At 47.5% G+C, this 22,402-nt stretch overlaps 1 protein-coding gene across 1 annotated transcript; it reads right to left on the bottom strand.

Moving 5' to 3' along the window:
* Positions 1-2,076: 2,076 nt before the first annotated feature.
* LOC102508826 lies at positions 2,077-21,663 on the bottom strand. Its single transcript, XM_032498243.1, has 8 exons — positions 21,558-21,663; positions 16,823-16,998; positions 14,265-14,446; positions 13,894-14,048; positions 6,787-7,231; positions 5,924-5,932; positions 4,132-4,296; positions 2,077-2,310 (listed from the first exon to the last, which is right to left on the bottom strand). The coding sequence occupies exons 1-8, from the start codon at positions 21,623-21,625 to the stop codon at positions 2,077-2,079; spliced, it is 1,434 nt and encodes a 477-aa protein (XP_032354134.1). The 5' UTR covers positions 21,626-21,663.
* Between the last annotated feature and the right edge of the window lie 739 nt (positions 21,664-22,402).

Raw genomic sequence — 22,402 nt, 5'->3', positions numbered from 1 at the left:
GAAGGCTCCACCTGGTGTAAAAGAAAACACAGTGCCCGGGTTGGGCAGTACTGAGGTTAAGCCCTCACTGGCGCCCGTGCAGAGCCAGCCTTGCTCCTCCTAAAAGTAGAAGCAGGTGGGAAGGAGCGGCTCATGGTTGGAATAAAAGGAAAGCCAGAAGCTTATCCACGAGCAGCCGGCTCTTGCACAAGACATGCAGGGTGGTTTCTTAATACAGATGGCAAATTAGCCTTCAGGCAGGTGGAACAGTGTGGGGACAGCATTAGGCAGCCACCTACCATGTGTCCTTCTCGGAAGGGAACTGGATACGTTCCTGACTTCCTTTGCTGGTAGGTGGACAAAAAGTGGAGATAAGTGAAGTAGAACCCCTTCGTCAGAACCTGGAAAGGGGAATTTGGCTTAAGAAAGAGCAGCCAGCTTTTGCCGTAAAGGGCCAGATAGTGAACATTTTCAGCTTTTCGGTCTGCAGAGTCTCATTCGTAACTAGTCGTCTCTGCTGTTGTAGCACAAAGCAGCAGTAGGCAGTGTGGAAACAAGGGGGTGTGTCTGCGTTCCCGTCAGACTTCATGGACCTAAAACAGGAGGGTCAGGTACGGCCCGAGAGCGCACCAGTTTGTGGATCCCTGGCTTAAGAGAAATGGGAAACACCGAAATATAAAATTCTGCCTGTGCCATCGTGAATGATGGCAGTAAGGGGAGAGCAAGCAGACAGTTGAACGCATCAGCAAGGCTGCAAAGGGAGCTGTTTACCCTCGATTGAAAAGACACATTGTGCCAGAAAGGAGGGGACCGTGTGTTTGTGCATATCGCATAGCTCAGAAGTAGACACGCTAATGTTAAAAAAATTGAGCTTTCCGTGAATCTGCGAAAAAGGTTAAGGGTTAAAAATAAAGAAGGAATACGTCTTGTTTTTGTTTTGGGGGGTTGTTTACTCTGTTCAAAAATTAGAAGCAAGGAAGGGACAGACCACCTACCCAGGGACAGTGCTGTAATGCAAACAGGTGCCATGACTTTGGTCACCACAGCCACGTGGGAGGGGCCCTGGAAGTGGGGCCGGTGACCCTCTGAGGACTGTTGGGCAATGGTGGCAAGAAACAGCCCAACCAAAACTATGGAAAAGGGATCTGGGCCCAAAGATCCATAAAAGCAAAAGATGGAAAAGCAACCTAAAATTTCCCAGACGCAAACATAGGTTGTTTCTAAATGGTGTGGTTTGGGTAATTATTATTTTCTTATTTATACCTTTGAGTAGTTCTTATTATAAGAATATGTTACTTTTAAAATAAAAAAAAAAGAAAGCTTTTTATGGTGGAGAAGCAACCTTAGGATTGATGCTTGGAAATTATAAGAAGGCAGGTTTTCTCTCGGCACAAATAGACGTTTCTCACCAGAGTGGTCTGAGCTGCACACTGGTGAGTGTCCCTGGGTGGCAGACATTAACGGCTTCCCTATCGGCTGTTTTCCCACCTTCTTTTCCTGATGGTAGAACTTGCCTCCCAGTAAATACCCAATAGTGGCCTTCCCAGCTTCGTGTGTGGTTATGGCGTGGGTCAGCCACACCACCCTAATTCATCCTAGCCAAGGAGAACTGCTGGGGAATCTGCTAAGTGGTTTGCGGGAGAGGTTCTCCTTCTGGCTCTGTGCGTGTGTGTAACAAAAGGAGAAACTTCAGCCTTCTAGTGTTTGATGCGATCCTGCGAGGCTGTCGCAGCATTCGGTGCAATGCCAACCACATTGTGACCATGAGGTGCTAACCCCAAGATCACCATCCAGCATGCTGGTGATGGTAGACCAGACGGATTAGAAAGAACGGGGTCCTTGATTCATTGACGTATAACCATCCTCTCCCCTGCATCTTCCGACTTCCAAGAAAAGCGTCCTTATGGAGGATTCAGTGTGTTGCGTGGTGCAGCTTCTGATTGTTTCACGCGTCCCCAAAATGTTCTTGCAAAAGCGTGTTGGTGGAATTCTTTAAGTCAAGTTTGAGGAGTGTCTCAGCATTCCTGAGTCCCGGGGCTCTTAACTGTTTTAATCCAAAGCCTTGCAGGGAAAGGCCAGCATGCAGTTTTGTCATTTTTATTGTTTCATGTCATTAGATTTTGCTGCTTTAACTATTGGGGGGATTAAAGGTGTTTTAATGTGGCTTGATGGTTTGTCTTTCTCATGGTTGTTGGTGTCCTTTCCCCAGCCCAGCTCTGGAGAAGACGAGGGTAAGTCCTGAAGATTCCCTTCGGTGGTGCACAGAATGCCCAGGCTCTGCAGGTGCAGACTCACGGGCAGGTCTTGGGGAAAAGCCAGTCTTCGCATCTCCTATCAGGCAGGGAATAATGACAATGAAATAGAGCGTGGGGTGGAGGGGCACCTGCTTCAGCACAGTAGGTTCACATCCTGGCTCTACCACTGAACAGTAGCCTTGAGCAAGTCACTTAATATATCTCATCTTCCTTTTGTCATTGATAAAAGGAAGATGAGGTTAATATGGTAGAAGTCAGGCGGATCAAGGCTTTGTGACGTCATTAGCACTGTACCTGTCACACAGTAAGAATTCAACACAAGGGTACCTCTGTTTCCAAGTCTGAGGAGATCTGCTCTTCCCAGGCGGAACTGTGAGTTGAGAGGGTGTCCCCATCTGGAGACCTTGTTTTCAGCAGGACCTTGGGTGGGGCTGGAGTTAGCAGAAGGCACTTCAAATTTAGATAACCCTCATCTCCTTCTGGGTCTATCAATTTATGGAGCTGCTACTAAGACTGTTTCATTTTATTTGTGTTTGTAGCATGTGGCTCAGTTTGCTCAGCAGATTAGAAGCTCCTTGAGGGTAGGGCTGAAATTTATATTCCTGGACTCTCCAGAGTGCTGAGCTCTGGGCACATGCACATGCCTAAGGAATGTTGGCCAGTGAATGGGTAGATGGGCAGAGCTACCTGTGACGGGAGGAAATGGGGTTAGTTTCTAGGGAATTCAGACAGCAGTTGTTCTTGAACTTGGCTGCATGTTGGAATCGAGTGGGGATAGGGTGACAACCATCTGGTTTGCACAAGTTCCAGGGACTTGAGACACTGAGTTTTAAAACCAGGACCAGGGGTTTCTGGGACTCAGGACTTTCAGTGCTAAAAGATGGGAAGTCCTAGGAAAAGTGAGCAAGTCAGTCCTGGGAAAACCGGGATGTGGCAGTCATTCTACTAGTGATGCTTTAAAACAGACTGAATAATGCTGGGGACTCACCCCCCAGAGCTGCAGATTTCATTGGTCTGGGTCAGGCCTGGGCATCAGCATGGCTGGCTACCCAGACAATTTTGAAGTTCAGAAAAGAGTGAGAACGACCAATGAGGGGAAGCATCTGACCCAGGTTCCAGTGGATGCTGTTGAGCTGTGAACAGGTTACAGGTGGCCAGACACACTGGGCCCGTTCAGACTTAGGGGTGCTGATGAAGCGAACAAGGTCGGGAAGCCCTGCTGAATAATGATGCATAAATGTGGGGAATAGAGACCTCATTAAAAAAGGAAATTCCAAGGCCCCACCCAAGACTCTCTGTGTGGGAATTAGCACAAGCCTGGGAATCTACATTTTAATCAGGCTTCGCATGTGATTTGTATGCACACTCAAATTTTAGAATCATAAGAATGTATATCTAGAAAGTACCCCACAGACATAACAGTAATAGTTTCAAGGAAATGCATTTTTGGAACAGCCCCACTCGAACTGACTTGGGTTTAGAAGATAACAGGTGAGGTAGAAGGACGGGCACCAGAACATCTTTCTTTATCAAAAAAATCTCCCTTTTCCCCAGACCTCTTTCTCCTCTTGAAATGGCTTTGTTTCTAAGCATAGCTTAAGGAGACTAAATTTAGTCTCTTGTGGTAGCTGGGGTTATTGTTCTCAATTCTTTATTCCTCCAACCCCATGAACTTGCAGTGAACAAAAGCAGAATGAATATATTTCCCTGCAGGCTAGCGAGTGAGAAACATAGATCCTTGAGACTGTTAAGCTACTGAGTTTTAGGGTGATTTGTTATGCAGCACTTTTGTGGCCAGAACTGACTAATGCATCCCTCAAAAGAAGAAAGAACTGGGCTTTGTCATGGTTCTCACTAAAAGACTTTAAAACCCTTTAGAAAAGGAAAGCTTGCTCACTGTGGAGGCGAGGGCCTGGAAAGGGCGGAAGACCTGCCCAAACTGATAGCACTTGTGCACGTTGATGTCTCCAAAGCGACTGCGACGCTCCTTCCGGCCAGCCAGCCTCTTCTCCGCCTTCATGTCCATGAAGTGCCGGAAGGGGCCCTGCTGGGGCAGGTGAGCCTGCAGTGAGGAGCCCAGAGAGCACGTGGTTACCAAGTACCACAGACCGACACCTAGACAAGTCTCGAGGTGGACTTTTTAGAACAGGCAGCTGTGGTTCATGCCCCTTGTTCACAAGTTGGCTTTCCATGTAACTTTCTTAATTTTCTGTGGCTTTGGGACACAGATAAAAGGGCCGTGCTTCCACTTGCTGCTGGGAGTGTGGCACATTAGACGGAGGGTCAGGGCACTGAGCCCTCCTTGTGACTGTGCCACTCACTGTGGGACCTCAACTCACCACCACCCACCTCTATGGCGGGTTGTTGATTAAAGTATTGTCATTGACATGGTTTATGAGAACCGGGCGTGATAAGAATGCCATGGGTCAAAGGACATCCTTCCTGGAAGTGGGCGGTGGGATTGGAAGTGTGATGGAGGGTCTTGTTTTTTGATTCTAATTTCACTTGTATTGGAAACTGAAGAGCCCCGTTTGCACTTTGCTAGGACAGACACTCACGTGGATTTCCAAACCAGTGGATTTCCAAACCAGAGAGTCTCCCCACATGTGCCCTCTCTGCCCAGACACAAGTCCGTGAGCTCCCCATTGAAAGCAGCTCCTGCTAGGTGCCCACAGCTCCGCCAGCACCTGACCTGCCTTTCAACTGCTTTGACCTTTGCTCTCACCTGGGTTTCCCAGTTCCTGACCGTCTCACCTTCACCTCCTGTCTTCTGGCCCAGCCTCTTTGGGCAGATGACAGAGTCCTAAATTCTACCTGTGCATCATATTCTCCGTGAGAACTGGTACCTCCTCTTGCTCTGCCCAAGCATGGTCAGCGGGAGAGTGGTGCCCAGCCTAGACTCTTGACCACACGGGAATGCTTGGCCCTCTCTGTATGCAGAGGGGCCTCAGGAGATGCTGTCTCTATCCGCATCGTGATCCTTTTACACCCACCAGAGGCAGGGGTACAGCTGGCAACATGGTGGTGGCGAATGGGTCTGCCTGCTGCTGGCAAAGTGTGTCCATCCTTCTGGCTGAGACACCTGGGAGGTGGGGGTGTGCTGAGGAGTGGGCGGCTGGATACACCACAGGAATCTCATCCCAATTAGGGGGTTAGGCCATTTCCTGCCTCCCACACAAGAGGAAACAAAGATGTGTGTTGTTTTATTTCTTCCAGCATTGACCGTAAGGATGCGGACGGGCAGCTCTGGAGGCAGGCGGGAGATGGAGGGGCCGCCAGGGATGTTAGAGATCAAACATCCTCCTTCCCAGGTGGAGGGACTGAGACCCAGCAGGGTGAGAGGGCCTTCTCCAGGTCTCTGTCACCTCCTCTTGCATATTTAAATTCACACCTGTAGCTTCAGGGTGGCGACTCTGTTCCAAGAAAGGTGTTTTCCAGAGTGCACTTTGAAGAGCGACAGATTGATACCAATAGACCTTAGAGGATGCCAGACCACGCTGAGGGCTGTGGGTCGGGCCAGAGTGGACCGAAGACAGACCTGTATCTGCGGTGAATGATGAGAGAGACCCCCACCCCGGCCTCCCCTGGCTCTGCTCCTCTCCCTGATGTGTCATGTTGCCTTTCTTGAGGAAACGCTCCACCACCACCACCATCATCACATTTAAAATAGTCTGTGCCACCTTTTCTACTGAGGTCACCTCCCCGCTCCAACCCTCTCCTGCCTTCCCTGGCCTCTTTCCTCTTCATCATTCTGGACTCTGATTTTGGCTTCCAGTGAAGTGTCATCACCACCAGAAGCCTTTCTGGCTCCTCGGTCAGAGTTAGTTCCCCTTCTGGGCTTCTGTAGCATTTACCCCCAGGGTCTGTGTCCCCCACTTGAGTCACCGTGAGTGTGTCCCGACTTGATCATGTCCCAGCCAGACCCCAAGGCCTGTGTTTCATCCATCTACATAAGTCACCCGTCTACCCGGACTACGTGTCATGTAGTCAGTGCTCAGCAGAAGTTTGTCCCCTGAGTGAACAGTGAAGTTTTGAAGAAAGTCATTTCTAGATTTTTAGGACAACAGGGAGAAAGGTTTAGACTAGCACCACACTTTTCAAACACATCTCTTTGATCCAAAGCAAAATGAACCCAGAAAATTAGCCAGAGGGTACGGTATTAGGAGAATAAAACTCGGAACACCTGACACGGTGGAAATGGAGCAGAAATTTTGGATAAGGAAGAGGAACAGAGGTGGCCGGGGGTGGAAGAAACCATTGGGAACATCAAAAACTGTCCTATTTTGAGGATTTTTCTGTTTTCGCTTTAGGGACCCCCAATGAGGGGGGTGATGAGTGCACTGTGACTTGTACTCGGAGCTACATTTCTCTCCCTGTCCTGGTCTCAGATGGCGTCAGGGCGGGATGGAGATGGCGGTGGATAGAAACCACTTACTCCTGTCCCATTGGTTTCGGTTGGTCTCTGCACCTCGTTCGCTCAGCTCACCCCTGCACGGGGCACAATTACAGACTGAAAAGGAAAAAGGAAAGAAGGGGTCCTTGGAAGACTTACATCGTGCATTCGGAAGCTCTTTCCTGTCGGTGGAGACAGCTCCCAGCTTCGTCCCACAGCTTTTGTGGCGGTCTGACCCGAGATCGATGGTGGATAAACAGGTCCCAGAGGGGTTGGCAGCTTCCAGTCTGTTCCAGGCGGGCGGGGAGGGAAACGGCGCGCTGTCAGGTCCTTGCACATTGCTCGCTTCCTACCCCTGGAATAGGGCTGATTGCTCTGGGTTTGACCCCAGAGCAGAACAAGGAAGAAGCTTGTGCAAATAAGAAAGAAGCAGACCCTCAACCCAGAGCCAAGAATGAAAGCCCTTGTTAAGGGGTCAGAGGACCCCCGGTGGTGTTCTTTTTGCTTTTCTGGAATGTGAGCAGCATGGTGACCAGGTCTCTTGCCACATGCATTATTCATAAGCTGCTTTGCGAAGGCCACATGAGTTGAATTGATTCTCCCTCTGGGGGTTTAACCGAGTAGAGAAGATCATTAGGAACTCCAACATGGCCATTTGATTAGGTTAATTAAAGAATGAATTATGTGAGCCTCTGATTTTTCTGCGTTTGTGAATTATCCTTTTACTTGAGTGCAGAGGCCAGCAAATTTTCTCCGCAAAGGGCCAGATAGTAAATATTTGAGGCTTTGTGGGCCACATGGTCTGTTGCAGAGCGGAAGTAGACACGGACAATATGTAAGTATGTAAATGAATAGGCGTGGCTGGCTGTGCTCCAATACAACTTGATTCATGGCCACTGAATTATGACTTTCACATCATTCTCCAGTGTTACAAAATAATATTCTTTCGATTTCTTTTTCAACCCATTAAAAATGGGGAAAACCAGTCTTAGTCTGCAAGCCATAGGAAAACAGGAGGCAGGACAGATTTGCTGACCTCTGGGTGAGTAGGTGCCTCAGTCCACCCTCTGCTGCCAAGAGACAAGTTCTGGTGTCCCAAATAGAGAGGAGCTGTCTGAAGTTTTCTCAGCAAGTCCAGAAACCTTATGCAAGCTAGGCATATAGTTCATGAGAAAGCCTTCAACAAACCAAGCCCAGGCTGGCTGGCTGAATCCAGGTACAGCATCCAGGATCCCAAGGGACCTTGAAATCATCCAGTCCACATTCTAGACGTTTTGTGTGACCGCATTTAAAGCAACTTAGGGATACAAGGCTCTTTTCTACTGGAAAAAAAAAAAAAAAAAAAAAAGAAGAAGAAAAAGATAAAAGAAAAATACCCAACTGGTCATTGTGTTCCTCACTCATGTTCGTGCTGGCAGCTCTGCCGTAGTGCAATGTAATTTCCTAAAGTTGGACGGTTATTTTTCTTCCCACACGTATGCACTGAAGGGCATGACTGCATCCCTAGGTTTGCTTTGATGTTGTCCTCCACTGGACCAGCCACGACCTTGGGTGTTGCTCATGTCTTTTGCCCCAGATTTCGGGAGCTGATGTCGCGAACAGTGATGCCTGCTGCTGCGGTTCTCGAATCCCTCCCTCCAGCAGCCGGAGGTGAGGCGTTGTCCTTCTACCACAATTAAAAATACAGAATGGAGGAAGCTTAACCTAGCAGCTTCCCCCAGGGTGCCAGAGGAAATTGAAAAACAAAAAAACAAACAAACAAACTCAGAATGATTATTTCTGGGGGCTGCCAAATCACTGAATTTTCAGACCATTGTGGGAATCTGATGTTTTAAAATTTGTCATTGGTGGGAGTGTGGTGGTGATGGATTAGCACAGTGTCGTGTCTCGACCACTGTGGATGCTCAGTAAGTGTTCATAAAACAAATGGAAGGGGGCGAGGGTTTTAAAGAGAACTTGGTCTGAATGGGAACTTAGGTTTTCTTCTAGCTGAACTGCATCTCAGGTTGCAATTTCTGGTCTTTGTAGAAGCCTGCGATGTTCTGGGGGGAAGGGTCCCTTGGAGACTCAGGCACACCAAATCCAGTCTTAATTTTACAAAACCAAAGCTCACATCACTTTCTGTATCAAACGGCTGCCACCGGTTCAGTGTTATCTTAAAAGAGGACTCCCACTTCCTTGGGCTTTGCCAAAGCCTTCTCAGTCATCAAGGGTCTGCTTTCTGCTGCGTGTGCAATCAGTCCTGCTGGAAGCAGGGACTATGCCGCAGGCAGGAGAGGCCAGCAGCCTCCCCGGCTCAGGATGTGCCTCGGGGTGTGGACTCTGCCCCTTTGTAAGGTGGAAGGACCTGGAGGGTTAGAAGGGATGAAGGAAGAGGAGTCTGTGGCTTCATGCTCCTCTTTTACTTTGTGAAATAAGGATAGCATTTTGGTAACCTTTCAAGATCCTATCCTTGGTGATAATTTTTTGGGGGGGCAGTGAGGGAATGGTGGCAGGGGGAGAAGATGGGGAAATTGGAAAGAGGCTACTCTCTGCAAGTGATTAAACCCTAGAGAGAGATACACATACTCGTAGAAGACTTGAGGAAGTTTAAAAAATGAGTATTTATAACCTCAAAACTAGTTCCATGCCCTCAATCCTGAAAGCACCTCTTTGGTACAGAAAGGGAATCGTTGCCTCTTAGTGTGAGATTCTGAGCTCTTTAACAGAGTTTGGGTTGTGCTGATTTTTGAAGCCCCAGTCCCCAGCATGAAGCTTGGCATATAGTAGGTGCTTAATGTATGTCGGTGACAGAGTAAATGTTGATTGAGTGAGCAGAAAACACGCCGAGTGCCAGCAGCCTGCTTGGATACGTGGGCAATCTGACCTTTTCTCAGCATGATCCCAGCTACTCCCCAACCAGAGGAGGGCGGTCTACTGAAAGTGGCCGCCCTCCAGACCTGGGCGAGCGGCTTGAAAATGTGTGAAATGCATTGAATTTCAATCTCTTCACGGAAAGGAAATGGAAAAATGCTATGCTTTTTTGCCAACTTTTGAACTGGGGGCGTGTTAGAGAAACACTGTGATTTCTTTCAGAGCAAAGCTTGCATTATTGTTTTCTTGTTTTTTAAAATTGAAGTGCGGTCAGTTACAATGTGTCAGTTTCTGGTGTACAGCACAGTGTCCCAGTCAAGCATATATATACATATATTCGTTTTTATATTCTTTTTCATTAAAGGTTATTACAAGGTATCGAATATAGTTTCACGTTATTGTTTTCTGAATCCCCAGCTCCTAACACAGGGCCTGCCATGTAGGAGCTGCTCAAAAATGCTACAGTGATGACAGCAGCTGCTACTTGCTCGATACCTGCGGTTATATCCACCATCTCATTTAACTTTTAAAGCCACCATAGGATATGGCCCTCCTGTGAGGACGAGGAGAGGCAGAAAGCTGTGAACGTCTTGGGTCTCCGATGCCATCACGGAGCCTCCTACCAGCCCTGCACTGCCTTTCTCTGGACCTCTTGTCATCAGGGAAAATATATGCCTCTTTTTGTGAGTGGAACGCTTTCTATTTCTTCAGTTCAAATGTAATTCTATCTGATATACAAATCTACTTCATAAAGTTTATCTCCAAGTATCTGACAATACTTGGCAAACTGACCAGTGTTGACATGTGCAAGGAATACTCCAATGTTTCTGTTATCATGTAAGGAATCCCTGAATAAAGTTGTAATTAGTGTGAAAGGGGAGGGCAGGATGCCTCTCGTCTTCAGTACTGACTCACGGGAAGTTTGCGTAATGGTGTGGGAAGTGGAATAGGGTGGCCTAAACAGAATTTAACCAGAATAGCAAGTCATCCATCAGGCCAGATGTGTCTAATTTTGTCTGAGGAAGAGAAGACCCGAGAAGGAGCTGCTCTCTGTCCTTGAGCCCCCTTACCCGAGTATGAGATCTAAAAAAATCCAGGTTTGGGGTAAGATGAAATGAATGGTAGCCAGTGTACGTGCCACTGGGACCACTGCCTGCATCCGTAGACACAGGATCTGCAACTGGAAGGGGATTGGTCCAATCGCAACTGAATCCCTGAATTCAGCTCAAGGGCACCTGGACAAACTAGAGCTCATTCAGAGGAGAGGATTGAGGCTGTTGCAGAAAACGAAAACCCTAAAACTCTGTTGTTTGGGGCATGACTGAAAGAGGTGGGAATAGTTAGATTGAAGAAGAATGAATCCAGCGGGGGACATGGCTGTTATTTTCCAGTTCTGAAGGCTGCCATGCAGAGAGGGGGTCAAACACACCAGGCTCAGCCCCCGTGGATGGAATTAGAACCAAGGGTGGAAGCTGCAGGGAGGCAGGTTTGGATTTGGGTTTGGGTTTGAATTTACATACACTGCCAACAGCCACAGCTGCCGAAGACAGAGGGGCGCGTCTCAGCAGAGGGTCGCGTCATGGTGGCATTTACACATAGGTGGAGTCACCGCTGGCAGGGATGCCGCATGGGAGCCAGGCTGGTTCCTTCACTCAATGACTTCATTGATGAGTTAAAGAGTTATTTAGCGCCTACTGTGTGTCAGGCTCTCAGTGGTCAGACTATGACCTTCAAGATCGCTCCAAACTGGGTGATTCTTTTAGGCTCTGAGTATGTTGAGCTCTATTTTTGCCCAAGAAAAACCACGGCACCAACATCGGGGATCCTAGAGTTGCACAAAGCCAGACAGCATGTGCGCGGCGGACCCTGCGTTCTCTCTGAGCCTTTGCCCTCTCCACTCTCCTTTTTCCCCCAATCATCTTGTTCTTTTCTGAAAACAAAAACCAAAAAACAAAACCAAGTCATGCTCTGCTAAACCGTCTAGTCTGGGTGAGCGTGTTTACGCAGAATGTGCAGTTACCCGCTATTGGTCTGAATGATGTGTTTCCCTGACTCTGACAAATTGGAGCAAGCTCCCTCTTTGATCTACAGTCTTCCATGTCGCCCCAGATACCCCCGAGCAGAGGCAGATCGGAGGCAAGGGCTGTGGTTCAGATTTCATGCAACACATGACCTTCTGACTGGGGAGTGGCTGCGGATTCTTCAGAAACAGTCACCCCCGCTATTCTCTGCACCGAGATTCCAAAAATTGCTGTGGAAACCACACACTTCCAAGCAAGCCCACTTCTTTTTAAACATTTCCGAATCTCTCTCTCTCTCTCTCTTTCCACCCCTCCACTGTCAGTCTTTACATCTTACGTCTGTGCATATTTCCTGCCGGGATCTCTTGCCTGGCTGAACCCCCGTAGGTTTGGAAGTGCCTCATCAGGCAATGAAAGCCAGCCTCGCTTTGGAGCCGGGCATGCCGCAAGCAAGCAGGGCCATTCGGTTCAGGCTGCTCTTTGCAATGCGTCGGGCTTGCAAGATGTAGGGAGAGCAAACTGGCAGCTGTGTAGGACTGTCTGACGCTGGTAAGAAGCATCTGTTGGAAAATTTGTTTCGTAATTTCCTGAGCCTTTCGGGGTCAGAAGTGGGTAAAAAAAAAAAAACCCGAATGGAAGAAAAATCTAATCACTTTCAAGTGGGAGGAAAATAAGAAACAGACGAGCTCACAGGGGTGCAGTCTGTGGGCTCTTGGCCTGCAGGCCCCCAGGACCGCTTCCCAAGCTTCTAAAGCACTCCTGTCTTAGGCGGCAAGCACTGCTGCTCTCCTGGGGTGATTTATTTGACCCAGACGGGAGGGACCACAGGTGGGTGGAAAGTGGTCTTCAAATTCACCCTCTCTCCACGTTGCTCTGTAAGGCTGGAGATGAGTTGGAGAGGGCGGTGGGACCCATAAATGCATTCTCCACCTTCGTGTTTCTGACAATCTTTGTTGGTTTTATTCACCGAGGTATTTTCAGCACCTGGAACAGTGCCTGGAACCCAGTGGGTGCTCCACAAACATTCACTGAAGGAAAGGCTGAACCCATTTTTGTGTCCTATGCACTCTCTAAATCTCCAAGTCACTTAAGTTGACTTTGTACAAATGGTTGCCGCATGAGACAAAGGTGAAAAAGCAAAGGAGGCTTTGATCCCTAAGCAGAGCTGGAGAGGAATATACGTTAGGAAGGTTGGAAGGGCAGGGGAGAGTGAGTATGGCTGCGTGGACGTGTCTGGGAGAGCTCTGGGCTCGTGTGCAGACCCCGAGAGAGTGTCTGAGCCGGGAGACAGGCCTTTGAGGTTTACAGCTCATTCCCAACCTTGCAGTGAAGGTTCCGCACATGCCTTGCTTCACGGCGGAGGTCGTTATCCTAAGATAAAGGGTCTTCACCTCTGCCTCACCTTCTACTTTTGCTACAGCTCCTTTCTCCTCTTCCCTAGCCCTACAATTCCCCTACATTCCTAGTTTCAGGCCTGGGCAGTAAGACCAGGCTTTGCAAAAGACCCGTTTTCCAAGCTCTCTCTTACCTGGCTCACGTCTTCACAGCTTTCATTGGCCTGAATGTGACCGAAACCAAGACGACTTTTAAGGAATAGAAACTGATTTTCAAAAAGTGAGCCATGACTGTGTAACTCAAAACCCTTTCTGATTCTGTGTGTGTGGGAAATTAGGAGAATTTCTATATCCCCTCTGGTGTCTGGAATTTGTCACTCTGTTTAGCACTTGGGGTAGGTGATAGTTCTGTTTTAATGACCAGAAAGGACTGCCTCTCCTAGTTAGTAAATGAGGCTTAGAGATAACTCTTTACCTTAACAATATGCCCCTGGCGTTTCTCTCCTCTATCAGTGAAGCACCCTTAGCAGAAACATCATGTGGATGTACGTACAGAAGGTTTGCTCTCTTCAGAGCTGGAGGAGGAGATGGAGATGCAAACCCCTCTGCCTTCCCCGGCTCTCAGGGCGCAGGCTACTCCGTGTGTTTCACCCAGAACCACTGGCAAAGAAAAGTCACTCCTTGGGGAGTCACTAGGAGAGGCAGGTAGAGGGACAAAGGGAGTGGGGACAGGAGAGAGAGTGTGCAGAAGGAGAAAGAAGGAGGGGGTGCTTCCAGCCAGCTCAGCCGCCCTTCTGTGTGTCTGCCCCATGGCTGCTGCCCCTGCTCAGAAGGTGTCTACCATTGGCGCTAAGTGGTTTGTTCCTCATTCTGGAAGCCACGCCTCCCTGGCTGGAGGCTGCTCCCTGCCTTCCTGGGATGTGCGTGGGGCTCAGGCATGCGCTTTGCTGGGCTTACAGCCCCGTGTGGAAGAGCCCAACTCTGCAGAAGTAAAGGCAATGAATGGGAAAGGGAGCGTGGGTCCTTGGCCAGAGCCAAGCCACCCACCCCTTCCCTACTGCACTCTCCGCTTTCCCATCTGAGAATCAGATTCTCTCGCGGAAAGGATGAGGCTGACTCTCTGGGACTCAGGACCCAGCCCGTGGCTATCACTGGTGTGCATGGCCTTGGTTTCACTGGGAGCAGTTCTCTTTGGCCGGATGCTGGATGCAACCTAAGTATGGAAATGAGAGCTTTGGAGCCGGAAGTTCAGACATGAACAGTGGTAGCTCCGCAGACTTGCATTTCATGACCTTAGCTTTTCCCCCTCATACTTGTGTCCCATCCCATCAGCTCTGCGCTTGCCCCAGCAGTCTCTCTACAGCCCTGTTTCATCCAACTGAAGGACGCACCCAGCGTGGCTAGGTCTGCAGCCCTGGGCTGGCCTCACCCTTGGCGTCTCTCCGTGGCTCTGTTTTGCTGAGAGAAGGGCCTCCCTCCGCAGCCTCATCGTCTCCTGTCCCTGGGATCTGGGCCCCTTCCCACTTCGGCAGCAGCTGACTGTGAGGCGAGGGCTGGTCTCCAGGCAGCTCTTCTGCCTTCTTGTGCTCCTTCCTCCTCTCTTGGGGAGCTCTGAACATCAAAAACCCACCATCAGGCTGTTGAATCTGAGTGATTCAACAGCCCCTAAATAAGTGGCCCAACACGTGGTCATAAGAGGAAGGTTTTGAATCAGAACACCTAACTGCACGAAAAAAGATGTAATCTGGAAAGAAAATTAATGGATGCTTTCAGCTTATTCCTGCACGTGGTAATAACGAGAGAAGTGTGGAAACGCTGCCCCAGCAGTAGGACGATTGGAGAGCAGGCATATTTATGTGAAAGAACACAGTCCTTACAAGGACGAAACCAGGCAGTCAGGACACATCTAAGAGCCAGCATTTTTTTTTTTCATATTTAAAAATTTATTTATTTTATTGAAGTCTAGTTGGTTTATAGTGTTGTGTTAATTTCTAGTGTACAGCAGGTTCAATTATGTATCTATCTATATACATATATTCCTTTTCATATTCTTTTTCATTATAGGCCATGACAAGAGATTGAATATCGGTCCCTGTGCTATACAGTAGGAACTTGTTGTATATCTGTTTTATAGATGGTAGTTAGTTTCTGCAAATCCCAAACTCCCAATTTATCCCTCCACTCCCCTTCCCTTGACCTCCTCCTTGGTAACCGTAAGTTTGTTTTCTATGTCTGTGAGTCTGTTTCTGTTTCATAAATATGTTCATCTGTGTCATTTTTTTCAGATTCTACATATAAGTGCTATCATATGGTATTTTTCTTTCTCTTTCTGGCTTACTTCACTTAGTATGACCATCTCCAGGTCCATCCATGTTGTTGCAAATAGCATTATTCTATTTTTTATGGCTGAGTAGTATTCCGTGTGTGTGTGTGTGTGTATACACACACCCCGTAATTTCTTTATCCAATCATCTGTCAATGGACATTTAGGTTGCTTCCATGTCTTGGCTATTGTAAATAGTGGTGCTATGAAAACTAAGGTGTACGTATCTTTTCGAATATACTGCCCACCGAACAATTTCTTTTTATCCATTTCCTGTTATACCAATTTAAAAAACCTGTTTTGGGGGAGTATTGAACATAGTTCTTTAGTGACTCTTAAACATGCCTCTTGGCAGGGTCCTTTCTGATTCAACCCTGCTGTTCCATCTGCAAAACCATTCAGTGCCCTCAGGATTCTGTGACTTGCCTTGTATTTTTCACTCTGCCTCGAATGTAACACTTTCCCTCTTTCCCTTCTTCGCACTCCCATCCTGGGGAACTCCTTGTCACTTCCTCTGTGGTGTGGTTTGTGATACCTCCCCACTCCCATCCTTTGATGTAGACCTACCCTCCCTTGGGTCCCCAGCACCTTTCAAGTATCTCCATTCTAGTAATGGCCCATAGTATAGTGCAATAAATGGCCCATCTTTATGCCTGTCTCCACTATTAGATTTTATGTTCCGTGAGGTCCTCAACTCTGTCTTGTTCACCAGTGTATCCCCAGCATGTAGCACTGTATCCAGCAAGAGGCAGATGCTCAATTCATATTGATGAATGGATGGGTGGATGGATGGATGGATAGAGGACAAAGTATTGGGTAAAGGTAGAGGAGAATAAAAGACAGCAGATTAAAAATACTAACTCTGTGGAGGGGAGAGTCAGGGGCCATGATTCATCAACCCCAGATCCACAGTGACAACCAGAGTCAGTCAGAAGCAGAAAGTCAAGGTGACGCTTCTGTCCCCACGAAGGTTGCATCTGGGATTTGTCGAGTGTCCCGCTGCACTGAGGGCTCAGAAAACAGGACATGCTTTTGCTTTGGCATTTTGAGGTTAGCCCATCTGAAGAAGCATAGCGTGGTAAGATCTCTGCTGAGTTTAAGTTCTTCCCTGAAAGCTAGAGAAATTTGATCTGAAAACCAGCATCCTAGAGGCGATCATTATGAGAGAACAGTTATGGATTTAGAAATAACAGTGTCCCTACTGGGAGCCTTAAGTTAACCCCAGTTATCGGACCGTCCTCGCTGATACTGGACAGGCACTTGGAATTTTCTCCGTACCACAGGAAAAAAAAAGTGCGTGGTTTTTCTGTTTAAAGTTGGTTTCTGCAGTTGTGGTTTCTGAAGCCTCTATTCATTTATGGTGGTTCTCTCGCGTCTCTCAAAAGATCCAACTTTTAAGCAGTTTGTGTGATGCATGGTTTGTGACTAGCTAGGCAGTTTTTGGTTTTTTTTTTTTTTTTTAGAAAAACAAAGTTCTTAAGCTTGGAAGAACATCTGCTCTGTGTCTGATCGCTAGAAACCTCCAACTTTTCTAGCAAGTTGTAACATCTGAACCAATCACCCGAAGGCATGCTTTGGCACATTAAGGAAATCTACACTCAATAAATAGGCTATTCCGCGTGTCTCTGGTGCCCTATTCAAGGATCCTGAAGTGCTTGCCTCACTTTGAGGTGCTTGTTTATAGAGTTGTAGCGAAGCATGGGCATCCTCCAGACCCAGGCAGATATGCAAATGAGCGTGGACCCGCAGGACTCCATCAAGCCTTCCCCGGCGGGTCGAGATGAACAGGGCCATCGTGGGACTGCTGGGGGCCTGGGGATGCCCTTCTCGAGAGCAGAGGCTGGCGTGTAAAGAGTATACTCGTAAAATGTTGGAGATCAGGGAATACTTTGTAGGGGGCCCTACGTCAAATAGCCAGTGGGGAACTGACCACTTTCCATCTGTTTTAAATTAAATGTGTTTATCATCTTTGCATCTCACTCCCTAGCTCAGCATAATCAGAAAACATCTTCTGTGATCTTAACTGAAAGCATATTTTTATAACTCGAACTGGCTGTTTGCTTTTACACAGTTGGCAGTGGCATTGCTTCCCTCACTGACTCTGGTGTGTGCTCGGTCAGAGCTAAGGGACGGCGCCCGTGGGCTCCACTGATCCCTATGGTGTCCCCAACCCAATGCTGGGCGTGGAGGGCAGAGTGTGGACAAGAGAGTAAACAAAGTAATTGTCACTTGTGGAAAATGCTAGAAGGGAAGTGAACAAGGGAGGCAGAGGGAGAAACTGTTAAGAACCACCTTCTGAATCGGGCAGTCAGAAAGGCTCTTTGGGCAAAAGAATTTGGATCTGAGGCCGGAATGATAAGGACAGGCCATTCAGATAGAAACTGGGAGATGAGCATTCCAGGCAGAGGAGACAGCCATGGTAAAGGCTGTGAGACAGTCAAGGCTTTGGAATATTTGAGGAAGAGAAAACAAGCCAGCATGTTTAGAACAGACAGAGAGGGGGACAGTGGCATGAGATGAGGCTGGAGACAGGCCAGGGCAGGGCCAGGGCGGGCAGGGCCTCACGGAGAATGTTGTAGGACATTATTCTAGAAGCAACGAGGAGACAGGAGAAAACACTGTGCTTGGCTTTGCGTTTTATGAGGATTCGGCTGGCTGGTCTGTGCAGAACAGACTGGAGATGGGGGAGGGGGAGGCAGAGATGCCAGACGGCAGGTTTTTGCATCAGTCCAGGTGGAGGTGACGCAGCACACTTTGGGTGCCTCCTGAGAGATGGAGGCAGGAGGGTGGGATGGGGGCAGACTTGACCAGGCCTGCTGATGCGGTAGCTAGAGCGGCGACGGGGAAGGAAGACTCAGGGACTCAAGGTGTCTGCTGGTGTTTAGATCTGAGCGACAGGGCGGATGACGGCGCTACTTAGAGGGAGCAGAAAGGCCCGAGGGAATGGCTGTTTTGTGGGAAGGTGGGGAACAGAAATCGTTTCAAACGTATCGATCACAGAGATTTGTTACTAAGCTCCGTGTAGAAAAGAAGGGGTCTCTTAGCAATAAGTGTCTTGAAAGGACAGACCATCATTTATCATTATTACATCAGAAGTCATGACAGAAGCATTTGGAAGAATGTGTGATGGAGCTTGAGACAATGGACGGGCGATCGGAGATGACTCAGCCTCGGCGGTGAGGAGAGCGGGTGACGTAGCAGGTGGAAATACGTAACCATGGATTTTCTCCTTTGCAATGTCTTGTCTGATCAGACTTTACTCCTGCATTGGAATAAAAATGCTAGATGAGGTGTGGGTGCAGGGAGTCTGAGAATTGTTTGTGCTGAGAGGGGTGGCTGAAACATCCAGAAAAAAAGCTGAGATTACGATGCAGGGAGAGAATGAAGTTCTTGGGGCTTGGAAAGCATGCCTGGGGAGTGATACAATCTATGCATTGAATGCTGTCCTTTGAGTTCCAGCAAGTGGAACCCATTTTTTTTTTTAAAAGCTACTCTTTAAAAATGACATTTTCTCTGTACATCAGGTAAAAAAAAAAAGGAACAGAGGCACCTCTTAGCATTTCTTCAGCTGAGTCTCTGCCTTCCTATTAATTTTCAGCAGATTCTGTTTGTTTTTCCACCAGCCTGCCCACTTCCGAGGACAGGCTAGCCCACTCTTTACTTTGCTTATCTCCTTTTCTGTTTGGTGTTCTAAAGTTGTCCATGGTACTCGTAGGAAGCACAATATTTGGATGGTTGAGGGGCAGCCTGCAGTGCAAAAAGCATTAACTCGAAGTTGTCACTGGTAACTGACTTGGAAGAACAGATTGTCCCAGTGGGTTGCTGGTTTGGGTGTCTAGAATTTCAGCATTGTGCAGGGGAAAGTCTTCCACCTCTGGTAGAAAAAAGTTTAGTGTGGGGAGTCAGAGAGGCTTGAGTTGAGTCCTTAGCTTTTCTGTCTTCTATTTTGTGACTTTAGGATTGGGACTTACCATTTTTTATTGAAGTATAATTGCTGTACGATATTATATAAGTTACAGGTGTACAATATAGTGATCCACAGTTTTTAAACATTAAACTCCATTTATGGTTACTATGAAATATTGGCTATATTCCCCGTTTTGTACAAGACATCCTTGTAGCTTATTTTACACCTAACAGTTGGCACCTCTAAACCCCTTACCCTAATATTGCCCCTCCCTGCTCCCCTCTCTCCACTGGTAACCACTAATTTGTTCTATCTTTGAGTCTGTTTGTTTTTTGTTACATTCACTAGTTCGTCGCATTTTTCAGATTCCACACATAAGTGATGTCCTGCAGTATTTGCGACTTCACATTTCTGAGCCCAGTGTTTTCACCTGGAGGACTTGGGGAAGGAGGTACACGTACATTGCAGGGTTTTGTGGAGATTAAATGATATCTCATATGTAAAGTTCTCAGCGTGAGACTTCACGCTGGCAACCACTGTCTATCACATTCCTGTCATTACAAACACAATGGCTGTCAACTTGACAGGAAACAAACATCCCTGGCTTGCAGCTCTGTGAAGGCTGCTGACAAGCGTCACAGCCGTGAGTGGAGTGGTTCTGGGGTTCTGGGGCGGGGTCCCTCTGCTACCGTCCAGCAGAGGTTGCAAGCTGGACCTCCGGGGGTGTATTCTTTAACTCACCCATTTTCCAATGTGAATGAAAAATATGAATTGAACAACTAAATGAAAAAGTGGGACCTTTCCTATGCAAGGTGGACTGCAAGCTTCTCTTGAAAAAACAGTTGGTGGCGTGGGGCCCCCGCCATTCCAGATGCCGCCCACCAGCGTGACTTAGGAGCTGATGCTGAAGTAGGATGTGGCCTTCCCACTGTGCGTTCCCAGCTCCCCGCCCCTCTTGGAGAGCCGGTCTTATATTTCACATGGACCCTTGACTAGCTCGATGGCCTTGGACAAATTCTTTAACTCTTTCAGTCTTGATTTCCCCATCTGGAAATGGAGATGTTAATGATAAAGCTTACCCCAAAATATTTCCTTTGAGGATTAAGCAACATCAAGTTTTTCCACCATGTTTGGCATACAGAAAGCACTCAGGGCGAGCTACAATCATCATAACACTTTGCAAATTAGTGGGCATCCAATTGAAATAAATACTTAGGTGGACACTGATAGAAATTGAACTGTGGGTAGGGATAGAATAGTTTCCAAAAAATACCAGTGATATGTTCTTTTTCATACACCCTTGTGCTCGTGCCATTCCCCACTCCCCTTGCAGGGAAAAAGTTTTGGCCGGATCTCTTCTGTCCATCACATCCACCCTCCATGCTTCTCCACCTTGGAGCTGACCAGTTGGGTTGTATCCGTGGACTCCCTTGCCAATGGGATGCTCCATTTGGGGACCAAAAGAAAGGAGGATATGATGTCAGTATTTATGACCAGCTCCTTCCCTGAGAGTTGCCTTGAGCCTGCTGAGATCCTAGCTGAGGTGGTAGAGCAGCCAGGGTACAGGGTTCCCCATGGCCTGTGGTTCCTGTCTGCCCAGGTGAAGGACACCAACGTGTTGAGAGCAGCAGCTTTTTGGCATAGGTGGGCCTGTGGTCCGGGCCACAAAGCACAGGGACCTGGTGATTTGAAGGACCATGAGGACCTTGGGCTGCAGCCTCAGATGCCAGCAGGACACCACGAGGGATGGTGGGGTCAGCCACACTGGAGTAAACACCAGCTCAGGACATTCAGAGACAAGGCCAGTCCACCCGTCCACAGCCAAGGCCTCCAAGGACCCCTGCCCCAGGGATAGGCCAGCTTCCCTCTGCACCCAGACCCTTGTTGGGAAGGAAGCGTGGGGGAAATGACCCTTTGCGGGAGGGAAGAAACAGCCTTTGAGTTGACTGTTTATTTACCCCAATGAGGCCGAGTTAATCTCAAAGTGAAACGTTTCAAACAACAGCAGAAGTTAACCCTGGATTGGCAATGTTTATTTTTCTTGGCCATTAGGAGGGATGGAAGCTTCAGAGTAAAAGACTAGTGATAAATGGCCGTGAGCTTCATTTTTTCCCAAACCTCTGTGTTCTGTGTAAATTTCGATGCCCTCTCCTTGACTTCCTTACAAGATCAACCCTTTACGAGAGACCCTTGGCCTCTGAGCCACGTTGAGTCAGATCAGGGGTGGTGAATGCATTTAATCTCATACAATTACTTTTACTTATTAATTATTTTTGCTATAATAACATTAAAGAAAATTAATACAGAAAGAAAAATACCCATCTCTCCTCTATCAACCAAGACATCCACTTAAGAAAAAATGGTTTTCTTATCCATGTTGTTAAAACACTAGCTGACAGACTGGTCACACCCTCTAATTAAGGAGGGCTGTGCTGCCGACACCCAGAGCCAGTCCCCAAAGACATAAAGGAGGAGAGAGACAAGCTGATTACCTGACGTTGTCACATGGCAACGAGCTTTTGCTTACTTGGGAGACCTTCCAGTTAGTGAAGTGGGACATTCTTAGGACGGTGTTCAGATTCAACAGTGTTGACCGGATTTCAGTCCTTACATCCTACTTCTTAGCCTTTGCCCTTATACAAAATCCCAGGATTCCTGGGGATTCCTTTCCGTCCTTTCTCTGGCATCCTAGACCCTGATTCAGGGGGCTCTAGACGTCTTTGGAATATTGACACTATGATGTTCCTGGAAGAATGTTGTTGATGGAATTCCTAAGGCTTTTTTTTTTTAACTGAAGTAGAGTCGATTGACAACGGTGTGTTAATTTCTGGTGTACGACATAGTGATTCAGTTATACGTAGATGAATGTACATACACATACATGTATTCTTTTTTATATTCTTTTTCATTATAGGTTATTACAAGATATTGACTATAGTTCCTTGTGCTATACAGTAGGAACCTAGTAGTTAGTATCTACAAATCCCAAGCTCCCAATTTATCCCTATTCGTCCTGTTCCCCTCTGGTAACCATAAGTTTGTTTTCTATGTCTGTGAGTCTGTCTCTGTTTTGTAAATAAGTTCATTTATGTTCCCCCTCCCTTTTCAGATTCCTCATATAAGTGATATCATACAGCTTTTTTCTTTCTCTTTCCAGCCCACTTCACTTAGTATGATGATCTCCAGGTCCATCCATATGGCTGCAAATGGCATTATTTAATTCTTTTTTATAGCCGAGTAGTATTCCTTTGTATATATACCACAACTTCTTTATCCAGTCATCTGTCGATGGACATTTAGGTTGCTTCCATGTCTTGGCTATTGTAAATAGTGCTGC

The sequence above is a fragment of the Camelus ferus genome, chromosome 16 (genome assembly GCF_009834535.1).
Source record: "Camelus ferus isolate YT-003-E chromosome 16, BCGSAC_Cfer_1.0, whole genome shotgun sequence".
In the NCBI taxonomy this organism is placed as follows: Eukaryota; Metazoa; Chordata; class Mammalia; order Artiodactyla; family Camelidae; genus Camelus; species Camelus ferus.
Note: the sequence above shows the minus strand (reverse complement) of the source record. Positions and strands in the feature narration are given on the sequence as shown.